Source organism: Peromyscus californicus, unplaced genomic scaffold (genome assembly GCF_007827085.1).
Source record: "Peromyscus californicus insignis strain IS unplaced genomic scaffold, ASM782708v3 Scaffold_23__1_contigs__length_62951481, whole genome shotgun sequence".
NCBI lineage: Eukaryota > Metazoa > Chordata > Mammalia > Rodentia > Cricetidae > Peromyscus > Peromyscus californicus.
Genome location: NW_026294534.1, coordinates 57452971 through 57477988, shown reverse-complemented (window position 1 = coordinate 57477988; position 25018 = coordinate 57452971). Strand labels below are relative to the sequence as shown.

Genomic DNA, 25018 nt, shown 5'->3' with positions numbered 1-25018 from the left:
TTCTGTAGTCTGTTCACTCTGCTGAGAATTTCCTTTGCAGTGAAGAAGTTTCTAATTCCACATAATAATAGTTGTCAATTCTTAAGGCTATTTTCGTGCTTTCAGGATTCTATCCAGATTTTTTTCTTCCCCATACCTGTGTCTTGTTTTCTATGTTTATTTCTAGTGATTTCATCATTTCAGCTTTAATTTGATGTCTGTTCACTTTAACTTAATGTCCACTTTGAACCGATTTTTGTACAGGCTGAGAGACACCGATACGATTTCTTTCTTCTTCATGTCAATGTCTGGTTTTGCCTGCATCGTTTAATTAAATAAGATAGGTGTTTCCAGGGGATGTTCGTGACAATTTTGTCAAAAATTTGGTGTCCGTAGCTGTGAGGGTTTATTTCCGGGTCGTTTGTGTTCCGTGGTCTGCACGTCTGTGCTTTGTGTGAGTATCATGCTGTCTTTGTCACTGTGGCTCTGGACAACAGTTTGAAGTCACGTGTTGCGGTAATTCCGGCACCATTCTTTTTGCACAGGATTGCTTGACCATCCGTGATCTCTGTGTTCCCATATGAAGTTTAGGATTTCCACCCCCTCCCTCCCACACACACACTAATTCTACGGGGAATGTCATTTGAATTTTGATAGAACCTGAATCTGCACATTAATTTTGGTAGCGTAGCCATTTAAATATATTTTAATGAAGGGCGGGCAGGGTACTAGAGCACATGCGGTGTGTGACTGGAAAGGGGAAGACTGGGGGCCACAGTGGGGAGAGGAGCAGCAAGTTGGGGTCGTGAGTGATTGGGGGAAATCAAGCAAAACCAGGTATGCATGAAAATACGGCAATGAAACCTGCTACTTGGTTTGCTGACTAAAATTGAAAAAGTCTGTTGTTTCACAAGATAATTTTGGTTCCCTTGGCTCCTTTTCCTCTTTTTCTCTGATGAGTGGAGTCCAGATAACCTAATGAATTTCCAAAGTTAAACTAACTAGACTTTAAAACGTATTTTATATGTGTGTGTATTGGTGAAATTATTAAGGCCACTCCACGTAGTTAAAAGGGAGGTTTATTTTGTGGGGTAACTTACAAGTAAAGGGGTAGGTAACAGGGTCTGGGAAAGGTGTGGCGCAGTCCAGCAGTGTTCTCTGGAGAACTCTGCTCGGTTCCTGCGTCCAGGGTCCAGGAACCAAGAGAGCCGGTGCATCCGGATCTCAGGTCTTCAGCGTCCTCTCTCAGCCCCGCTTTGTAGGCGTGACAGTTACCAAAGCCTCAATGGAGGTTGGAACTTCCAGGTCAAAGCTGGAATGGCTACCCACTACATGTGTGCATGTGTGCCTGCGTGTGTGTGTGTGTGTGTGTGTGTGTGTGTGTGTGTGTGTGTGTACAAACACAAGAAAGTTGGTTTCCTCATTCTATCACATGGGTCCACGGCATCAAACTAATCAGGTCCAGGCTTGGCGGAAGGTGCCTTTACCCACTGACTCATCTCACTGCAAACCCCAATACTTGTAAGCAAAGGACTTATGGGTACAACAGATAGCCTATAGTTTTAATTTTCTGCTAGTCTTTGTTGTTTGAGATAGGGTCTATCTACATAGCCCTAGCTGTCCTCAAATCCACTGTAGACTAGGTTGGACTCAAATTCAGAGATCTGCCTGTCTCTGCCTTTGGAGCACAAGGATTAAAGGTGTGTACTACCACTGCCCTAGTTTTAATTTTCTTAACCATAGTCTTAACGCATTGCTACAGTTAAACCAACATGACTTCAATCCATTATGCAAATGAAACATTTATTCCATTAAAATTTGTTAGCATGATTGCATCTCTTAAGTTTTCACAGCACAATAAATTGTGTTGAATGTTCCATTTCTTTGTTTTTTGATTTTCTTATTTTGTCTGTAATGACAACGTATTTAAAATAAAAGTCTCTAAAATGGCAGAATAATGTGATAACATGTCCTCACTGATAATTTAATACTTGGCTATAATGAGTTCGTCTGAAAGATTTCATTAAAAACAGCAAGGTGCCTGAACATCGAAACCAAGATGGTTTTAATCACAGAATTATAGTAATTATACAAATCCTGAGGTTTTCATCAGACATAAAAGGCTTCCAAGGGCAAGCATGCACTTTAAACCTTATACTAATAGCCATGTATTGTTCTAAATTATAGTTGAGAGACTCCTTGGGGCTATCGAAATACTAGACAGAAATATCAGAGAGAAAACGTTATATATTAAACTTTTACAATTCTGGTGGTGTGGGGACATTGGTAAGAGGCTTGTCTCCTGGGCAGTGCTAGAGGACCTCCCCTGGGCGAACATTGAATGTAGCAGGTGCACAATACATTCAGGACAGGCCAGAGAGCCTGGATCATCATCATGCTTGAGTGCAGAGAATGTCAGTGGAACCTCTTTCCACCAGGGGAGCTGGAGGTGCAATTTGCCTGGACTCTTTCTTCCCATCAAGACTGGGACACAGCACTAGGAAAAGAAGAACTGAGACTGCTGAGGTTGAGAAAGGATACTGTAAAAATTATTTCATCATCATAGGGATTATTGAAAATGCCATTTTCATAAAGTGGCCAAGTGAAGGTCCTCTTTGGTTTTAAGAGACCTGGTATGTAAAGATACACAAGGAAGGTTTTCTAAAGATATCCCTAAACGAAAATATTTATTTCATCTACTTTTATTGGCTCATTGATTAATTTATGGCTATGAATGCAAGGATGATTAAAAAAAAGGGGGGAACACTTCAAAATTAATGTGTCAAGGGATGTTGTCTGTGGCAGAGGAGGGAGGAAGAGTGGCCTTGGGGACATGGAGATGGTGAGTGTGGCTTGATCCCCCTTTATTACGAGGATTAGGTGTTAGCGGGGAGACACAGAAGTCCTCATGTAGGCTGGAAGAGGTGTGCCTAGATCACTTGAGTCCTGACAAGGTAGCATCTCATCCCTGCTCTCCTCACCCATCCCTGGCTGTGGTAAGCTCCTCGTTGCCACTTGCAGGAGTGACTGGAGATTTGGTGGGACAGCTGTCGGAGAATCCCTCTTTGTATTTGTGTTTGAACTTCTGGATACTTCCCTACTTGTTCAGGAAGCTCAACGTCTATTCTGATGGCCACTGGGCCTGCCTCAGAGGTATACACACATGACTGCAGTCCTCTCCCTGCTGGACAGCACCAGTGGAGAAGTCTGCCACCAGTAATTTCAGTGTCATTGAAGTTTTGCTTTTGTGCATTAAAATAAGTGTCATCGTGAGTAATTACAACATACAGAGAAATAGAGATGAGTCAAAAAGTCAGTCTCAATTCTCAGCAGAAGTACTGTCTGCATTTAGCAGTGGTTCCCACCTATCTTTTCATGCTCTTTGATGAACATTGTGTTCTGATATACAAACACACTTATACTTAATTATTATCTGCCATAAAAATTTCAATAAATCTTGGGAGGGCAGTCAATTGATTATTGGTTGCCATAGTGAATGAGCCCTTGGTGTCTTAAGCAGTGGACTGCAACTTCATGTAACTGAATGTGGGGTTCATGAGAAATTCAGCAACGGTAAGGTTTCTGAACATACAGTGACCAGAACTGCTTTAAAATCAAATGCCCAATGAATCCATGTGTTTCTAGGAGTCCTCACCCAAGCTGCACTGGGAGACTTCACGGAAGCCTTGATTCTCAAGACAAAACATGTGCACTTTGCACTGCACATACTATTACACCATACAACAGCGAATGCCCAAAACACCTCAGTCCGGAATTATGTTATGAACTGCAGTGTATTTATTGCCCATGCAAATTTTTCCACTCTGGTAGATACATGATGGCTTGATTATAGTAAACAAAGTCTTTTAGTGTTTTCCTTCTGCTGTTCCTCAGAATGTAAGTATCAAATTAGTATACCTTGAATTTGACTGGGTTGAAATATTTGGTTTAAATAATTTCTATATGAGTTTTCCACTAGGGTTTCATAAATAATGGCTAAACAAATGTTGACTTGGGATCAGGGCAGCATTTTCAACAATTTCTGAAAACACTTTAAATAGACTTCTACTGTTTTTCATTACATATTTATGCAAAGTGCTTTTCTTAGCATCAGTGATTATAGAATCAAAATATTGATCAGTTCTGCAAAATGAGGAAGATGAGTTTTCCATCCTGCAGTATCAAATATTCAGCCAAGATTGAATTATGTCAGGTAATCACATACACCTCATTAATATGCACATTTGCTTAATCTTCAATAAATGTTGAAATTGTATGTATATAAAAGAATTGCTTTAAATAAATGTATGATTTGTGGTGACTAAATACTTGACTTGTGTGCTTATTTTATATACCTATATACTTTGGATCAAGTGAAAATTTCTCAGGTGAAAAGGGATCCTGAGTGGGAAAAGTTCAAGTCTAAGTGGAAACACTAAGGGTCCCTATCCTTTGTGTCTTCTCAGGTTTCCCCTCGTCTTCGGTGCATCAGGAAGGCTATGATGGGAACAAATGAAAGAACTTGGAGGTTCCATTTAACTGGTTGTTTCTGCCTAGAAGATCTTCCCTTGAAAGCAGGACAGCGGTCCTGTGGAATGGTTGACTTCCAAAGGCAGGCTGCGTTCTAGAAGGAAATGGATAAAATTGGTCCAGGGGACTTCAGAGGCACTGTGGTCTAATCAGGAAAGCCCTTGTGTAGGGCCTTCCCGGCGCCCTGGGATGCTGCACACGCTGGACGCATGGCCTGCACCTGAGTGAGGATGGTCCGTCGTGGGCTGCTGGGGTGGATTTCTCGGGTAGTGATTCTGCTGGTGCTGCTCTGCTGTGCCATCTCTGTCCTCTACATGTTAGCCTGCACCCCAAAAGGTGACCAGGAGCAGCTGGGACTGCCACGGGCCAATGGTCCCACAGGCAAAGATGGCTACCAAGCGGTGCTGCAAGAGCGTGAGGAACAGCATCGCAACTACGTGAATAGCCTTAAGCGACAGATCGCACAGCTCAAGGATGAACTGCAGGCACGCAGTGAGCAGCTCCGCAAAGGGCAGGACCAGGCCAGTGATGCCACCGGCCTGCGCTCAGGCTGGGACCCTGCACCCAAAGCCCAAGCCGATCTGCTGGCCTTCCTGCGCGGTCAGGTGGACAAGGCCGAGGTCCATGCAGGTGTCAAGCTGGCCACCGAGTATGCTGCTGTGCCTTTTGATAGCTTCACCCTGCAGAAAGTGTACCAGCTGGAAACCGGCCTGACCCGCCACCCTGAGGAGAAGCCGGTGAGGAAGGACAAGCGCGATGAGCTGGTGGAAGCTGTCGAATCAGCCCTAGAGAGTCTGAACAGCCCTGTGGAGAGCAGCCCACACCAGCGTCCTTACACGGCTGCGGACTTCATAGAAGGTATGCTTGGAGATTTTGGGGTGCGGGGAGGGGGATTGAGAAAACACTTCTGAAGTACCTCAGAGCCTAGGTAGGTCTCTGGGGTGACTGGTGGCGAGTTTCATGAGGGAGACACCAAAGGTGTATTGGAGAGTTTGTTGTTTGTGTCCCCCCCCCCCCCCCCCCGGAAACTCTTGCTTCTCCTCACTTTCTGTTGGAAACTGCACTAAATACAGTTCAGTTGTTCTGTGTTAGTACTTGCCTGGAAGGCACGAAGACTTGGAGTTCAGGTTCTCTGCATCCAGATAGGCAGCTCAGTTTTAATCAAAGACCTTGTATGGAAGGTGGAGATCAGCTGAGGAAGACACTCATTGTCATCCTCCGGTTTCCACAGGCAAACTCACGTGTGCACATTATCAGACACACCCACCCTCCCCCACAGAAGAAAACAGATAAAACAAAATATAGATACGAAACTCTGAAACCCAAATAGGATGTACGAGTAACTCCGTTGTGTCCTTTACCCTAGACACTTGTAGGAATTGGGTTGGGCTATGAGACCCAGAAGAAAACACAGAGCAAAGCATTTACATGTGCCAGACCCATGTGGGAAGACTGCTGCATGGACCCTTTGTGTTCAGCAGGACCCTGATAGGAAGTACTTATTAATTAAGGGAAATGCTGGTGCTACAGATCACAAATTGACAGAGCCAGGATTCGAACCCAAGAAGACTGAGCCTTGAGTGCACGTCCTTAACTACAGTGTCACGTGCCGAAGGTTATGGCTGATGGAGATGAGAAGGGAGGCTCACTTTTTGCATCGGCACAAGTCAGTCTGGGACTGACTGTGTTTGTGTTTGATTCTTTAGGAGACACTCTCCTTATCTACTTTCTTGGAAGACTCGTTGGTATCTTATGAATGGGCACATTATTACTGGTTCAGAAACATCTACTCATTTGGGATAAGTCATTGAGGGCATCTAGTTTCATTACTTGACTTCTGGATAGAATCTTATTCAACATGGCCCACAATACAGCTGTGTCTTTTTAATTGTTACCTTTTCTGTCGGGAAACCATACCATTGCCCCCAGGAAAGACAGTTTCTCTTCAGTCAAAAATCCTCACAGGCAAGGGTGACAGCTAAAATGATCAAATGTTTGCATTAGAAGTGTAAGGACCTGAGTTCGATCCCCCAGGACCCCACTACCACCACCACCGCACACAAAGCCAGGTGTGGTGGTGCACACTTGTAATCCCCATTCTAGGGAGGCGGAGACAGGCCCATCACTGATGCTCACTAGCGAGCTAGCCTAGAGTACTTGGCAAATTCCAGGCCTCTACATGCATGCAGACATGCACCTACACATATGAGAGCACCCAGGCATGTGTGCCCATGCACATATGCATATGTGTGCATATACACACAATCCTCTGCTATTTCCTATTCCCTGTATATACTTGACTATCTTGTGGGTTTTTTTTAACTTTATATTTGAGCTGTAAATTCATGAACTTTCAATATATAATCATTTTTCACATACTTAGAGCCTGGTAAAGAAATCATTTACAAGGTCAATCTTTTGGAGAGAGGATTTTTGTAATTCATGCATTCAAGATACAAAAAAAGATAATGCATCTCTAGCCACTAACTAGAGTAATAATAAGCATATGATGAGCATTCAGTAAGAGTTCAGGTTAGGATGAGGCAGCATCACATTTGATGGTGCTTTATAGTTTATGAGGTGCTTCTACATTTATTATTTTACTAGCTGACCCTCGGGGGATATCATTAAACATCATTTTAAAGAAACCACTGCTCTGCCACGCTCCCTTGAGTGTGCTATAGATTGCTGCCCACATACAAAGCAATTTGAAAAGAACTTGATTACAAATCAATGCCTGCAGCTTGGAAAGTTTGCCCTTTTGATTTCCAATCTGCCTTCATTTTTGAAATCTCCATCTGCTTTTCTTTATCTGGTCTTGATATTGTAAGACCAGCCTTTCTCAGTCAGCAGGGACAACAACCCGAGTTTGTTTGCTCTGAGATCTGGCTGACTGTCAGTGAGAGATATTCTCACCCAAGCTGCCTGGTGTTGGTTCCATGTATAAAACACAGCTGATATTCCTAGGGAGACCAACTCACATGTAACTTCTGAATTCTAGATAATTGTTCTCATGTGCTGTATAAATGAATATAAGACACTTTACATGTATTTGTGTGTAATCAATAGTTACAAACAGCTCAGGTTATTTAATTTTTTAAAAAATTGTTATCCATACCAAAGCAATCTGGGGGCCACCTTTTATGGTCACGGGAAGTGAGGCCTTTGGGAAGAGTCTCCAAGTCAGAAGAAGATGCAGGAAGTAGAATTTAAGTTCAGCATAAGGAAGAAGTTGAAAACGGTGTTGCCTCCGAACTGAGTGAAATTCCTGTCAGTATAGGAATCAGCTGGAAGACCATAGAGCTGGAGCTGTAAATTGTGATTCTTGTTGCAGAGAGCTGTTTGGATGGAATTTCATTTGCTCTTCTCAGTCTTGGCTCACTTTTCTTTCATCTACACCTATTCAAAGTGAGAGAAGCAAATGGAAAAAGTCCGTGTGAGATCTGTTTTCTGGAAGGAGTTTGAGCCGTAATAAGGACTTTGCTGGGAGTAATATATTTTAAACAACTTCTTTGCATTTCTAAACATAACTGGAGAGAAAATGACTTTGTCTGATGTATGAGACTTTGGTGGTCCAAAGTTGGAGTCATTTAGCAAAAATCCATGGGAAATTAAGTTAAACAGGAATGTTCTGTGTGCTCAGGAGATTCTAAATGCAGTGAGCAAATTGCCTGCTGCTGGACTAGCAAGGCAAGGATGGGGTTGCTTGTGGGTGTACTAGTGTCTGGTCCTGTTGCTATGACCAGATACTTCACAAGAAGCAACTTAAACGTTTATTTGGACTTACAAGGTTTAGGGAATATAGTCCACCACGGAGGAAGAGGCATGATGAGAGGCAGATCCACAGCTCAGGTGGGAACTCCTCACCTCACATTTTAGTGCAACAAGAAGCAGAGAGTATACAGGAAGTATGCTGGGGCCATAATGCCTCAAGGCACACCCCCCCCCCGCCTCGAATTACCCTCTTCTTCCAGCTAGACTCTACCTCCTAAAGGTTCCACAACATTCCAAAGACAGTACCTTTCACTGGGGACTAAGTGTTCGGATACACGAGGCTATGGGGACATTTCACATTCAAACCACAACAGTATTTAAAGAAATAATAAAACACTACAGCATGGAATGCTCTCAGGTAACAGTGGTATAAAACTGAAGGTGAGGCAGGCGACATGAGCATGGGGCTCTGTATGATTTCCAATGAGACCCTTAGGCTCCTTGAGAAACGGCTTGCTCCTCTGTCAGTAAGAAACTCAGTGTGCATGTCTGCCCAGGCTTTTCCCAGACCCGGACGGAAGAATGCTCCACCATCTACTCACTAGGTGACCCAAGGCAAGTCACCTACCCTACAAAAGGAGAAACTGAGAATGAACACTGACTTCTGCTGTGCAGTGACAATTCTGTACTTCTATAGAGCTTGCAGAAGGAGAAGAGCACACTTCTGCCTACATAATTTATATCTATAGGATTTATTGTTTGTCTCTAAAATCTAAGGGGAACAATAGTTATCTCTGGGTTCAGGGTGTCTCAGAGGCATTGAGTTTTTTGTTGGATTCTCATTTAATAGCATTAATTTTTGCAGCTATTTGGAAAGAGAAGCGAACATCAAGCTGTAATTAAGCCCCTACCTCAGAATGTCTATTTGCTCGTCTCCTTGTTTCTTTACATTTTATTACTTATTCCTTCAGAGGAAGATACCCACACTGGCACGCCACTGGCATTTGTCTTTGATTTTATGTTTCTTTAAGAGAGTAGTGAACATGATTGGCGTCATTCCACGAAGCCATTTACTTTTCTAAATCTTCTGCAATCCAAATATGTGACAGTGGGACCCCTAGGTGAACTTGTAATGTCTGTTGTCACAGTAGGGTTTCTCTGTCACTAACCGGTGATGCTCTCCTTCCTGCAGCTACTGCAGGGTTAATGGCTTGGCAAGAGAGTTGAAACGCCAAATGACTCCAATTGGGGGTGTGACGGAGTCAAAAGTTGGAGGGTGTAGTGGTTTGAATGTACCCCTTCAAAAATTCAGATGTTGATAATATGCCAGTCTTGAGGGCTTGGGCACTGAGGGAGTAGAGCTTCATGAAGGTGATTGAGGCCTTTACAAAAGAGTCTTCTTGCAGCATCCTGTAGCTGCCCTTCTGCCTCCTTCACCATATGGGTCACAACATCCCTTCCTGAGAGGATGCAGGACTCCATAGACAATGAACCTGTAGCAGGGTCATCTTGAGCTTACAGGAGCCCAACACTGTGAAGAAGTACATTTCTATCCTTTACAAATTAGCCTGCTTCAGGAATTTTCTTATAGTAACAAAATTGACTATGAGAGGGGTACCCGGAGATGTATTTTAAAACCAGGCAATTTGGAGGTTACTATATGACTTTGTAGGTTGTTGTTCAGTCAGTCCTCACCTTCTGTCCATTACAATCAGGACTTCGGGGAGCTTTTGAGGTTTGGAGATCCACTGGTTATCTGTCACCATACGACTTCTAGTGACTTCTGTGGTCACTTCGTTCAAGCTTGCCTGGTCAAGTCAAATGTAACTCTATGTCTGGATTTTAGCAGCCTACTGGTAAGCAATATATCAGGGATGACACTAGGCAGGAAAGAGATTCCTCCCGCAGCACTCCTGCCAGGGACATGCTTCTTGTTAGCCACTTGGTGATGGGGTAGAAATGACAAGATGCATTCTAATGAATTACTGCACATCTAGGGATCCAGCTGCAGAAATAGGTAAGAGTGGAGACTCTGCACCCTGGGTGACCCTTGACTTGGTTTTAGGGTGGTACATGGCGGGGGGGCTGTGGTAGATATGGAAGCAAAGTATATAAGGTCTTGAGTTATACCTCCGAGTGTCTACAGGAAATTGGAGGCATAGAACTCTTGATATCAGTTCTGCTGGAAGAACAGCATTGGTTTGTGCTTAAGTTATGAGCAGGTCTGTGAGGTATCAGGCTCCCCTCTCACTCACTTATCTACCCTCTACTGCTCTCAAATCTCGTTTGTTTGCTGATGCTTTAATTTCCTTCACTAAGGGATAAATGATATAAATTCTGGAATTAGAGATAAGAGGCTTAAATATAGGTAAACGGCTCAGAGCTACACGTGGTGGAGTAAATTCCTCCTGCAATGGTGTCAAAAAGGAAAGCAGCTTTGGTTTCTTTCCAGTGGGCAGGAATCCAACTTCTAGGCATTCCATCCAGACTCTCAATCCAGGAGGGCTCATGCTGGAAGAATACACTGCTATTGCCCAATTATTTGCTATCCTGCACTTTTATTTTGTTCTGGGCTTTGCAACTATGTGGCTGACCCTAGCTCTCACATTGAGAGGGTAGGAAAGGATAGTTAAGAAGGAAGGACATTCGTATCAGACAATCAACTCTACAGTTCTAACACTTTTGCAGAGGGCCAACTCCATTGACTTCCAAGGGACCGGGAAGAAGGGAACCTGTGCAAGATGTGTATTTTGTTATAAGATTAAGGGACTGGTGAGAATAGCTTTCCATTGTGATTTTGTGACTGGCAATTTGATTATCCTTATTTGAGGTAAGTTAGTTCCCATTGAGCTTTTAAAAGTGAGCTTGCACTGTTCCTGACTTACCTTCTACCTTCAGAATATGTCATGAGAGACTCTAGGGTGCAGCTCAGGGGAGGAGCACTTTCTTAATATTTGTGAGCTCTAAGGTTCTAGCCTCATAAAAAAAAAGGAAAAAAGAAAAGAGGAAGAGAAGGGACGGAGGGAGGGAGGGAAGGAGGGAGGGAGAGAATGAATAGTCTAAAGGGGAATTTGCAATATTATGGGAGAACCAGGATGGAGGATGAGGGAACTGGGTCATGGCACAGGTTGGAAGGACATGTGAACTATGAGGGTTAGGGGGACAGGCAAAGGCACCTTCACACACATGTGTAGCTGGGGGTGTGCCGGGCCTTCTGCTCAGACCTCAGCTTTCTAAGCCATGCTGGATGGAAAGTGTTGCTTCTGGGAAAGGAGTCATTTGGAACTTGGCTTCTGGCTTCTCCAGTTAGGGAGTAGTTAGGTCCTCGCCCTCAGACTTTATCAGCATGCATAGATGAAGTGCCTCCTCTGTGTACAGAATGTCCCAGCTGTTTGAGAGCTAATAAAGGATAAAGCTAGTTATCAGGCTTAAAGACCTAATAAGTTGTTTATGCAGAGAGACAAAACTTTGAGTGAGGGAGACTTGAGAGGAGGGAACTGAGCCTTGGTGCCATGAGCTTTAGAATCAGTAGCTGATAGTAGCTGAGAGGTCAAGGGAGAGGTTGAAGGTGGTGGGGTATGAGTTGAGCTTCAAGGACAAGAATGGGCACCTGAAGAGGAGAGATGAATTAGATGCTAAAGGTAGCAGAGAATGGAACACCATACTTCTGGAAGACAGACCGACTTGAACATGGGCTTAAGGCGATGATTGGAAGAAGAGGATTGTAGCTCATGAGCCTGGGGGTGGGGCACAGGGATGCTTTGGATCTGGAAGTGTACTACAGCTAGAAGAGGCTCTTGAGCCCCAGATAGCCTCCTCCTCACAATTCTGCAGGCTTCTAATGTTCCACAACTGCAACATCCTGAGGACCACTGTAACCTGTGATGGTGATTGCTATGGCTTGTTCCAGCTGGGTGTATGTTGGAACACATTCTGACATTTCGTAAGCACAATCTCATGCCAATTCCTCTTTTCCTGTGATGAGAGGCTCTCATTATCTCCATTTAGCCCAGGTGGAAGCTGAAATTGGAAGAGGTTGAGGACCCTAAGGTTGCACAGCTGCTGAGCAAGAGCATCACCATTGCAGAGCCTGAGAATTTTGCTGCTCTGCTCAGAAGGTGGCCGGCTAAATATACTAGACAGCTTTAGGATGATGTTAGGCAGCTTTCTTAAAACAGGTGCAGGGCTGAAAAACATGCTGGGTAGGGACCTCATAGTTGTGACTTGTGAAAACATGCTTGGGAAACTTCATTCAAAGCAAAGGAAAAATGTGTGTTGGGGAGACGAACAGAAAGAGGCCCAGAAAAGAAAATAGGCTGAAGACAAAGTCTTTAACTTTATGTTGTTTTATTTTGTTTGAGCCAGGTTGGTTTCATGTGGCCCAGGCTAGCCTCAAATTCACTGTACAAATGGGTATGATCTTGAATTCCTCATCTTAAAGACTCTACTTCCCATGTTCAGGGATAACAATTCATTAATTTAACCAAAGGAAGATGTAGTGCCATCATAATCTATTTTCCTTGGCTGTAACAGAATACCACAGATTGGGGAACAGTACAAACAGCAGGAAAACAGTAGTAAAAACAGTAGAAATTTGTTATATGACTAGAGGCTGGGAAGTCCAAACCAAAAGAAAATCTAGCCAAGCTCATTGTATCAGGAATGCCCTCGGAAGGAAGGACTATGAATCCACTGTTGGCCCGGTTGTCTCTTGAATACACCACCCCATAACATTGTTACAGTGAGATTTCAGCAGGTGTTAGAGGCGGCAGTGAAACCACAGAATGGTTCATAGAAGCCGTTGACACTGAAAACTTGATTTGAACTGCTGGGACTCTTTCTCTCGGAACGAAAGGAAAAGGAAGCAGGGAATATATTGAAATCGGGACGTCTCACAGAAACATCTCAAGAGCTGTGTGCCTTGCTAGTCGGTTCCTTAAGGGCATAGCAAAGGTTTGCATTGCTGTCAGAGTCTGCAAAGCCTGCTTTCCATCTACTTTGCCTGGGAGGTTGATTTCTGATGTAGAGAGCCCTGGGGTTTCTCACCCACCCTCCCCTGGCACTTTTGCTTCCTGTTGCCCCTCCCTTCTTTCTCCAGCTGCTGATGCTCATCATGATGTGCACATCTTGACCTTCCTCCTCTGCACAGTGCCTCACCAAGACAGCCCTGCATCCCTGTCTATCCAGAAATTTATGCTGTTTCCTCTCAGAAATATTTTCTGAGCCTTCTAGCTGGAAGTCTTTCCTTACTCTTTGCAAAGGAGCATCTCAGGTGTGAGGTCATTGCTCAAATCTCTCCAGCTACTTTATCAGTCCTTTGTTCAAATTTAACTGACAGCTGACCCTGACCACTTTTAGAAACAGTAATTGAAAAGCTAGATTTCTCTGTTCATGGAATGCGAACTGTCACAGCCGTCTTTTCATTCTGTCTTATCCTATTTGGAGTTCTGCTAAGTGAGGCTTTGAGAAGTGTAACTGTTGCTGGTCCTGTTGTGGGGGAGCGGAGGAGCCTTGTCTCCTGGTCTTCTTTTGCTTCCTTGTATGCAGTAGCCTTGAGGGGGTGTGACCTATGTCTCAATCAGCTTTCACCTCTCATATCCTATTGTACGCGCTACACAGCCCTTAAAAAAGAAATCGCTTGGAACTCTTTGGAAGACATACTTATCTAAAATATGAGGTTACACACAGTGTTCACATTTGGCAATTTGCTCTGCCCTTACAGTTTTACTGTAAGCTGGCAATTTGGATGGGAGGAAGCTTTCCATAGTAGTATCCACTATGAACAGGTTTCCAGCTTGAACCACAAATCTGAAAATACAAACTCAAATACTGAGAGCACAGGATACATGGGTGTGGAAACAGCTTTCTTAGTAAACGACTTTCTTTTTCTGTATTAAGGTTTGCTAGTTCCTTCTTGATATGGCATTTAAGAATTAAGGCACTTTTTAAAGACTTTAGTTTGAAATAATTTTAGAACTGTGGGGGAAATGCAAACACAGTATGAGATGCCAACCATGACACAGTCACCCAGACTGGGAAAGGAGCCTTACCTGAGAGTTTGATCTCTGTACTTTCAAACTTCTTTCAGCCAACCACAAGCTGAAAACATTAGATGGAAAATTCCAGGAAAAAATTAAAATTAAAATTGTCTGTTTTATTATCTCTTACTGTGCCTAATTTAAATATTAAGCTTTATCATAAATGAGCATGTATATGTAGGGTAAAATCAGCTGTGTACAGGGTTCTGTAACCTCTCTTGGGTCTCAGAATTCATGGACAATGGGGAGCTACTGTACAATGCTATTAAATTAAAGCTTTTTGTTGTTGTTGTTGTTTCATACTTTCACACTGGGTGGCTCTGAACTTCTGTCTGCTCTTGATGGCCGTCCTTCATTTTGCCATATCCTGTATCAGTACTTTTGCAAACATGTCTTTCCCTGTCCCCTATCTTTCCGGAATGTTGGCGGTGGATGTGTGACACTGCTTGGATGTTCTTGCATGCTCTGTTTCCGTTACCTTTCTACCCGGGGTTTTAGTTGAAGGCTTTTGCGTTGACCTGTCTCCTTCGTGAAGGAGTGAGCCAGCGAGAGCATCGTTTACTGTATTGCCGCATTTGTCTTTCTGGAATTTCCATTTGATTCTTCCCATTGCCGCCTCTCAGCTGAGGTGGCCTGTGAGTCTGTGTGCTTCCACTTTCTCTGCTGGAGCTTTTAGCTGGTCAACCCATGTCGTTTAAATTCTCTGGTGCATGGTTCTACTGTCTGTGGCATACCTGGGTTTGGTTCTGATTAATGTTTCTTGGTAGGGGATTGGTTTTTCCCCCTTGCTTTTCTGATACCTCATTTTTTTTCTGCCCCATACCAGACATCTTGTATAGAAATAGAGGCTGAGGTAACTGAATATGGCTCCCCCACCCTTTGCCTTTAGTGTGTGTTGGGGGAGGTAAGGTCATCCACATGTTCCTCAACATAGGAAATGGTTATATCCAATACATTCATTTTCACAGGTTGAAATCATTATAGGTTGAAAATGCATGCAATTCACTAAAGTCATAGCTCATTCTAGCTTGCCTTAAACATATTCATAAAACTTACATTAGTCTAGTATTGTATGAAATCACCTATTTTCTAATACAGTATTGAAAGTTTCATGTAACTTATTAAATATATTGCTGTAAGTGGAAAACAAAGTGGCTATACAGATTCCTTCCTCTAGTAAGGTAAGAGAAGGTTCAATCAACCATCATATGTTGTAGACCAGACTCTGTAGTCAGGATATAAGTGGGCTTGAAGTTTGTTGTTGCTATGGTTACTCTTAGTGAAATGGAGGCTTCAGATACCTCAATGGTATGGGTTTGTTTGTGTTTAGGGTGAGGGTTGCTTTAACTGAGTATGGCCTTTGGGGTCCTGAAATTTAGGTCTCCTATGTACTCTATATCTTAGAGGATATCTCCTTAAATCTTTCTCCTGCAAAATGTATTGCTGTCAAAAATGTCTACCGCTATTCTACTGTGACTTGTTTCCTGAAACTTGTTAGCTTGGCTAAACAGAGGAGTGCAGAGCTGTGGGGTGAGATTGATGCTAATGTTTCATTATATCTCAATCTCAGGCAGGTACCATGACACTGGATTTTGGGAAAGTCCCGATCTTACCCTAAGAGGAAGACTACTTTATCTCTTCATTCCCCAAGAGAGAGAATATATGATACACTTTTCCACTCAAGTAAGACTCCTTCTCTAGGGGAGAGACAAGGGTTGAGGACTTTCTTGTCCCCCCCCTCCCCAGGTGGCTGCTTCCCCTCACCAGGTCACATGATGTGGCCTTTGGAGGTTCCTTTTGGTCATTTCTGTGAATAGTCAATGACAATCCAGGAGAAAAACCATGGAAAACTAAACTTTTCTCCAAGAGACAGAACCAAGCCAAAATGCCTCCCAAGGAACTTCACTGTCCTATGGCTCTGGACCTCCATCATTTTGATCTTTCCTTTTTGTGGCTGGCTATGTACTCCACAAAACAAGTTCTCATGTTCCAACCTCAAACTTAGAGCCAGTTTTTTGTTCTGTGAAGTTAACTGTGATTAAGTATTTCTTGTTTAATTCTTGCTTTTAAAGTTATTCTGACTCTTTTTACTGTGAGAAATACCTCTACTTCATTAAACTTGGCATGGAAACAGAAGTGTGAAACCCCCTTTTAAAATAATAATTTAAACCCTATTAATTCCTTCATTGGCCTGCATTGTGCTACACACCAATCATCTCGTCTCACACCTCCCGACCTGGTCTCTCCCATTGCACACAGTTCACCGGTCTGTAACAAATACATCTCATTGATTTCCCTCTTGCGTTTTGCGGTGGTCACACCCCTGAATCTGGAAGACTATTAATAAAAGACTTACTCTGAGCAAAACCTCAATTCCTATGATCTATAGCCATGGGGCAAAGGAATGCCGTTTTTTGTATTGTTGAACTTTGGGGTTTCAGTGACAACTTAAGAAGAGGAAGGATTTATTTCACTCAGTCTTTCAGAGGCTCAGTCCATCATGGTATGAAAGTATAGTGGAGCAAATCACATTGCAGGAGCTTAGAAGCCAAGAGAGAAAGCACCTGTGCTAATAAGGGCTTTCTCCATTTTCCCTTTTATACCACCTAAGCCCCTTTCCAATGGGATAGTGCCACCCAAATCCAGAGGTGAGTAAAGCACCCCCTCCTCACACAGAAAGTGCCTTTTGACAATCTCCTACATGCTTCTTAATCTAGTCAAATTGACAATCAAGATAAGCCATCACTTTTTTCTTAACATTCCCCACCCCCTTTTTTTATAACCCTGTCTTAAGCCAGGCTCTTAGTCTTTGGGTTTTAATGTGTAAACACTGGCTCCTGGATTTTTTTCTCTCAAGTGCTGTATTCTCACAAGGATAACTATACATTTTAAAAGAGACCATTCTTTGAGAATTTCATACAGTGTATTTTTTTATCATATTCTTTCTCATCCCCAACTCCTCCTGGATCTTACCCTCTCCTTACTCACCCAACTTCATCCTCTTTTACTCTTATGGAAAGAAAGAAAGACAAAAAGAAAGACAGAAAGAAAGACAGAAAGAAAGAAAGAAAGAAAGAAAGAAAGAAAGAAAGAAAGAAAGAAAGAAAGAAAGGGGAATGTCACTTTGACTAGACTAAGAAGCATGTAGGAGATTATTAAAAATCACTTTCTGTGTGAGTGGGGGAGGGCTTTATCCAGCTCTGGATTTGGATAGCATTATCCCATTGGATGGGGGCCCAGGTAGTATAAAAGGGAAATGGCATTTCATCAGGAAATGAAGCCAAGACTTTAAAGCCTTAAGAGGCATCTTTCCGAATCCTGTCATGCTTCTTCCTCTGAAACCCTGTCACAGGGAATTGCCTCTGTTCCTTTCCTTTCCCTGTGCCCATCCCATTGGGCCCTAGAGCATCACCAGCAGCTCATAGCTAACTCCTGGGTTCCCATTCTACTGCTAGCCTGTAAAAGAAGTAGTTCCTTCCTCAGTGCCCCTGGTGATACGTTATTCTGAGTTTCCAAGTTACAACTGAATGGACTTCACAGTTACAGTTCGGGAGGGTTTATGGAGAGTTAGCAATGCCATGTCTCAGGTGCGTAGTGGGTTCAAGAGGCAGGATGGAGGGAGAGAGCTAAGATGGTACTGTAAGGATATGAATTTGATCTCAGCACCCAAACAAAAAGCCAGGTGTAGTGGTATACATTTGTAATTCCAGTGCTGAGGAGGTGGCAAAAGAGATCTCTAGGGCTTGCTGGCCAAGCAGCCTAGAAAAATTGGTGATTCCAAGCCAGGAAAGACCATGTCTCTAAAACAAGGTACATAGGTGTATGAGAAAATACACCCAAGGTTGATCCATGATTTCAAAATGCATATGCTCACACATGCACATATGTGCACACATATGAACACACCAAAAGACATGTCTATGGGATAGTCTGAGTATCTCACCATAGCCAAGGATCTTTCTTCTGTACTTTCAAGTGACTTATGAATATAGTTTTGACCAGAACCCATTTGTAAACAAAGGACGGTGTCCCTGTATTTCCTCGCTTTATCCATGTCATTGTCAGAATCTGTATTACTTTCCTAGGGAAAAGGACCTCATTATTACCAAATAGTGAGATAATTTTGGCCATTAGCAAGAGACTGGGTCTGTGTGCCACATTCCTCCCCCCCTCCATTCATCAGAGTGGACATCCACAGAGAGAGCATTAGTTGGCTTTGTGTCAGTGAGATACAATATCTGATTAAAAGGAGAAAGGGTTTAATTTGACCCACAGTTTCAGAGGTTTTACACTATGTTCCCTTGGCTCCATTGCTGCTGGGTCTGTGGGGGAAGCAGAGCATCATGGTTGGTGATACATAGAACAGAACTGCTTCCCTCATGGTAGCTGGGAAGAAGAGCACAAGAGACTAGAAGAGGCTGGGATTATATATATTCATCAAGAGCAAACCTCATGGACTATTTCTTCTAGTCTCCTAAAGTGTCTACCCCCTCTCAATCACAGCACCACCAGCTGAGCACTAAGTTTTCAACAGGTGACTCATTGAGTGACATGCCTGATAGGAACTATAACAGAAGGTTCCGACCTTGTTCTACGCTTGAGTGAGAGAGTACCCGAGGAAGCTGATTCCTATTACACAGGGGTAGTGGGAGCTGAGTGGTAAAGGGATAAATGAAGGAAGAGGCTCCGTCATAAAGCTTTCCCTAAGTCTCATGTTTAACTCTTTCTGCCTCAAGATTCTTGTTTATATTGTGGACAGAGATGAAAGGAATAAACAGGCCTTTCCGACTATGGAGGGCGACAGATGATTTATCAATTCATATGGAAAAACGAAATTTTGAGAGGTGAGTTCATCTGCTTTTGTGGGAAGGACACTGATGCACAGAGTGGAGCCAAGGGAAATTAAATTGCACGAGGAAGTGATTAAGTGTTACTTGAACTTCTCAGCTACTTATATGTCTGAATAGATGTGTGGTTGAAAATAGTGAGATTTCTGCTGTTACAGTTTCAAAGACTTATTCATGGGTCTCTACTCATTGAATGTGCCTTAGACATTGTCAGTGCTGGCTATAGACAAGTTAGACAATATAATTCCTACTCCAGAGTCTAGTAGACAGACAGCAAGTACATGGATAATGACATCACAGGGCTATCCAATGAGAAAGTGATATAGAGGAGGCAGAGAATTTGTCCTGTCCAGGTGGAAATAGCCAGGAAGGACATATCGAGAAAGAATACCCTCGAACACAGCTTTTAAAGAGAAGTATGAATTTGTTCAGGCCGAGAGAGAGAGAGAGAGAGAGAGAGAGAGAGAGAGAGAGAGAGAGAGTGTGTGTGTGTGTGTGTGTGTGTGTGTGTGTTGAGTGGAGAGAGAGAAAAAAGAGACACAAACACAGAGAGACAGAGAGAGACAGAAAGTTTAGGCAGTCAGAATAATACGTGTAAAACAGATGTTTGCCAGCTTCCTGTATATAGACAACTATGAGTGATAAGATAAAACTTGAATATAAAGTAGAAGTATCATAAGAGGAAGTGGAGGGAGGGGACATGGCAAGGTAAGAACCCTGAAGAATTAGACAGATCAATATGATTGTGTAAAAAAGCAAAAACAAAACAAAAAATAAATTTAAAAAAGATCATGCTGATATGATATATAAATAGTTTATTCTGCAAGACCCGGAGGCTATGTACCATTCAACATGCCATGATGGATTTACTTTCTAACTGGGTCACTCAGATAGCAAGATAGAGCATCTGTTTAACAGAATTAGGTGGAGGCAGGACTAAAGAGCAGTCTGGAAGTTCTTCAAAATGTTAACTATAACATAATCATATGATCCAACTTTTATACTCCTATGTGTCTGACAATGAAAAACAAAATACACAGTCACCCCAAATCTGTATGCAAATGTTCATACTAACACTGTTTATCACAAATAGAAGATGAAAGTAACCTAAATATCCATTAGTAGGTGATTGAATAGTAAACTATGAGACATTCACACAGTGGGAAATAATTGAGCCTTAGAAAGAAATAAAGTAGGCTGGAGAGATGTCTCAGCAGTTAAGAGCATGTGTTGATCTTGTAGAGGATCTAGGTTCAGTTCCCAACACCCACATGGTAGATCACAACCATCCACAACTCCAATTTCAAGGGATCCAGTGTCTTCTTCTAACCACCTCCCCTCACCCTGCACCCCGTCACTATACAGTGTATGTACTCAGGCAAAACACTCAATACTTACAAAATTAAATAACTCTATAAAAGAGAAAGAAAGTAATGATGTGCTGGTGCTTGCTACTTGAAAATATTACACTGAGTGGAAGAAACTAAATAAAATGCCATATGCTGCATAATTCCAGTTAAGGGAAATGTCCAGAATTGGCTATTCTATCAGGGCAGAGAGGAGATTAGTGACTGATAGGTTTTCCCTGGTGCATGGATGGAATGGGGGTGATGCGGATGGGGAGAGTTTCCTTTGGAGGAGATGGCATGCTCTAAATTTAGTTGTAGTGGTTACAGAACTCTGAATACACTTAGATAACTGGCTTGTATACTGAAAATGGTAGATTGCTTGGCATTAACATCTCAGCAAAATGATTAAAATTAAAAGATACAGCCTCTGCCATCAAAGAAAAAGCAAAAAGACTGAAGCTGGAAGATTAATTTAGAAGTTTTTAAAATAGTGAGGTGACTAAGGGGCTCCTGAGTGGATACAGTAGGAAGCATGTAAGCTAAGTATGTTCTGGACATCGTTTTCTTTAGGGTACATATGATCTGGGATTTTCCATAGAACATTTTCAGTGGAGTTTAATGGAGAATCTAATAAACATACTTATATGAGAGGTTTAAAAAACGAATTTAAGGCAACTATCATATTTCTTGATGTCAGGATTCTTTGCACTTACGGAATTGCTAACACATATCCTTCTCTCATAAGACATTAATGTGATCATGAGAGGTGGGGCATTGTCTAAAAGAAGGGAATCTCAAATATTTTTACTATATATAGGAAACAAAATTCAGTAGAGAAAATGATGAAAAATCTCTCCTTACATTGTTGTGATAATACTCAATTGACTACCACAAAGATGAATTTCCAACTTGCAAGTAATTTTCCTAATATGCTATCACTAGTTGGAGGCTAAATAGTCCAGCATAATAACCAAAATCACATACCCATTCGTTGACTGCTGTCTGTTGGCACTGGGGCTCAGGTGAGGGCTGGCGGGATGGGCTAGAAAATGCAGCTGAGCCTCCAGATGATGTTGAAGTGAACAGTGCCATTACCATGAAAGTCTGTAAAACAGGACTCATGTGAGATGGAAGCACTATGCCTCATATAGGTGAGGCTTGGAGCAACTGGGCAGCCCAGCAGGGCAGATGGTACAGGTTTTAATACTGAAACAGGGAGTAAGGCTGGAGGTTGAAAGTACAGATAGCTGATGTGATCTAACAGGATCAGTGTGCTGGAACCTGAAGACAAACAGGAGTTCGCCACTCTTGGATGATTACTTATTCAGCAAATATCGACTGAATCCCACAACATGCCTGGAATAGCCCAAGGACCTCAGCGTGAGGGCTGTGTGCCCTTGACCCTGGATAAGTACTCATTTAGAAGGAACCTACATGACTTCTCATGTAGTTAGTGACTTATTAACTAAATGCTATAAATTTCTAGGTGTTTTCTGAGAGTCTCAGCAGTTATCAATGATCCTTTAAGGCTAGAGTGTAAGCCCAGTATTCATTTTCAAAGTTTGAATTGTGAGCATTTCTGGTCAATGAGTAGAGTTTATGAGCAATGCTGAGTGTACTTTGGCTTCCCTTCCATGTTTAATGAAACCATTAATCTCTGTAACCTCCGCCCACAAACTATGGTTCATGGAATTCAAGAAAACTTGCAGATTATTTGGCCTAATATAGCATGCGTGGAACATAAAAGTATGCTTTAGTACCCTTTAAGCATGAGCCAAAAATACTTCGAACAAGTCATGTCCTTTTGACACTGTTGGATAACAGAAAGACTGAGAATAGAATGGAAAAGAGACTATTTTGATTAAATATGCACATAAAAATGGGTTGTTATTTAAGCTCTGACAAACATCACTAAAGATAATTGAGTGAAAAATAGGAACTGATAGATACACAAGCATCTGGTTTATGCGAGAGAGAGAGAGAGAGAGAGAGAGAGAGAGAGAGAGAGAGAGAGAGAGAGAGAGAGAGAGGAGAGACAGAGACAGAGAGACAGAGAGAGACAGAGAGAGAGACAGAGTTTAATTTTTCCTACCAGAGAAGAAGAGAAAAAAATGAAAGTACAAATTGGGCATCAAATAGTCACAATATAGAAAGTGAATAGATATATAATAAATATATGATATTGGTAAGGATAGGTGAATTAAAATGTATATGTAATAATGATAGTACAAATTGGTACAACTATTATGTGAGGTGATTTTTTTAATCAAGAACCTTTAAAATGTTGAAACATTTTACTAGTGTTTTCCACTCTAAAAATGTATTCTGAAGAATATCATGAATATTTATATCAAGATTATTCATCATGAGGCTGGAGAGATGGCTCAGTGATTAAGAGCACATACTACTCATAAAAATCAGAATTCAGTTCCCAGCACGCACGTTGTACATCTCCCAGCTACCTGTATCTCCACTTCCAGGGGTGTCTGATATCTCTGACCTTCATAGGCACCTGCACTCATACATATCCCCCACACATATACACACATATACAGACACACACATGCACATGCACGTGCATGCACATGCATGTAGAGTATTCGTCATAATCAGAAACAATTCTTATATCTAGCAAGAGGAGACTGGTAAAGTCGTTCAGTGTCTGGACAGAAGCATAGTGTAATTTTAAGTAACATAGAGGAAAGCCTTATTGTGAGAAAAACTATCATTTTAATTATGAAAAGTAGAAAATATAACTATTAAGGAGAAAAGATTAAGAGGATAAGCATTAAATAGTTTTTTAAAATTTTATATGTGTTAGAATACCAATACTGTGTTTACCAGACATTCTACTTTAAGCAACTGATATCTTTCTACTTTCTGATAGGGTATGAAAATTTTCAAATTATGATGGTTCACTCAAAATAAAATACTTATTTCATATTTAATTATTTTAATTTTATGTATCTATGTTAGTGTCTGTGTGTATGCATACCATGTTGTGTGGTGCCAAAGGAGGCCAGAGTTGTGCATCAGGTATTTTGGAAGTAGAGTTACAAGTGGTTATGAGTCACTATGTGGGTGCTGGAAACCAAACCTAGGTTCTCTGCAAGACCAGCAAGTGACCTTAACTCCTGAGCCATCTCTATAGACCAAAAAGAATGTTTGACTTCCTAAACAGGACAAAACAATGTAGTTGGAACAGACAATATCACAGGAGTTCTGTCCTAAGCTTTTCCTGTTGTCCACTTCATCTCAAGAACCCAGAAAAGAAGGACATAAAATTACAGGTCACCCCTCAACTTTACTGGCTTACAAGGAGACCGTCTGAAGAACTGAAGCTCTTTACAGGAAGGTGACCATCTGCTGTGTCCTTGTGCCCTGAACTGCACTTTGCTAGCCTCCCAAGTGCAAGTCAACCATGCAGTTCAGACCAGCCAGGTCTACCAGATAGCTATTCCTACATGTATCATGGGTTAGCTGAAATAGTAGCTCTGGTTCCCTTGCAGATTCCTTTTCCTCCTGCATCTGACAATGCTTTCTCACTGTTTCACGACTTCAGAGAGTCTTGTGAGATGAATGAGTTTGAACTGGTAAGATGAAAACAAACAAACAAAAGACCCACCAAACACCTCTTCTTCCTGCCCTTAGGGAGTAAAAAATAAATAAGTAAAAAGACCCTTTCCCAACAACACCATTTTCGTTTTTTTAAGTTTATTTTTTGTAGACTGTCTCTTTTCTCTTTCCTTCTCAACAATATGTGTCACAGTCAGTTTGTGAAAACCAGAGTGTGTTGCAGCTGCCTGTCCTGTGCTGCTTCCCATCTGTGGCCTGTTCTGTACTCAGCAGTATATTTAGAATGCCTCAATTCCTAGCGATTCCCAAGCTATCTCAAGAGGGGCTAGAAAGTCAGATGAAAAAGCAGAACCATGGATCAGGACTGCTCTCTAAATGTGCCTGGCTCTAATTCTCAGCTCCTAGAAATTAGAGATATTTTGGGGACATCAAGAGAACAGATGGCCAGTGAAGGCAGCTCGCCCATGTGGTAATTAGTCTACACAGGCAAATTGGTCATTTTATGACTCTGGAGTAGAAATGGTCTTGTTTGTGCCACTCTAGGAAAGACACATTGGCTATAATGGACAGAGCTGGAATGTGTGTGCAAAAATAACACGGTAGTTGATAGATCACCAATTTACTAAAGATTTCGTTGCAATTAGGCTGAAGGAGAGCGTTTTTTGTTTGTTTCATAATTGAAATTAGAAATAATTGAAATTGAAATTTGGACTCACTTATGTTTAATAGTTAATAGTACTTTAATAACTAATAAAATATATTATTATGACTAGAACAAGAGAAAAATGACTTAATTGTTCAATGATGCCAAGTGGCACACCCTGTGCTCATTGTATTTGTGTCCTGTCATTGTGGATTAAGTTTTCTGGATCCCTTGCTGGGATATGATAGAGAACCTTTTCTCACACTACTAACTCCAAGGTGAAGTAAAGTGTCTGGTACACACACACACACACACACACACACACACACACACACACACACA

The 25018-nt window shown here is 42.0% G+C and overlaps 1 protein-coding gene across 4 annotated transcripts in view; it reads left to right on the top strand.

Annotated features, from left to right (window-relative positions):
* Nucleotides 1–25018, top strand: part of Csgalnact1 (chondroitin sulfate N-acetylgalactosaminyltransferase 1) — a 334889-nt gene that overhangs the window by 237462 nt on the left and 72409 nt on the right. For all 4 annotated transcript variants that reach the window (XM_052752410.1, XM_052752408.1, XM_052752407.1 and 1 more), the window contains one exon: nucleotides 4446–5367. In XM_052752410.1, the coding sequence (XP_052608370.1) occupies nucleotides 4740–5367 (628 nt within the window). In that variant the 5' untranslated portion in view covers nucleotides 4446–4739. The remainder of the gene's footprint in view (nucleotides 1–4445; nucleotides 5368–25018) is intronic.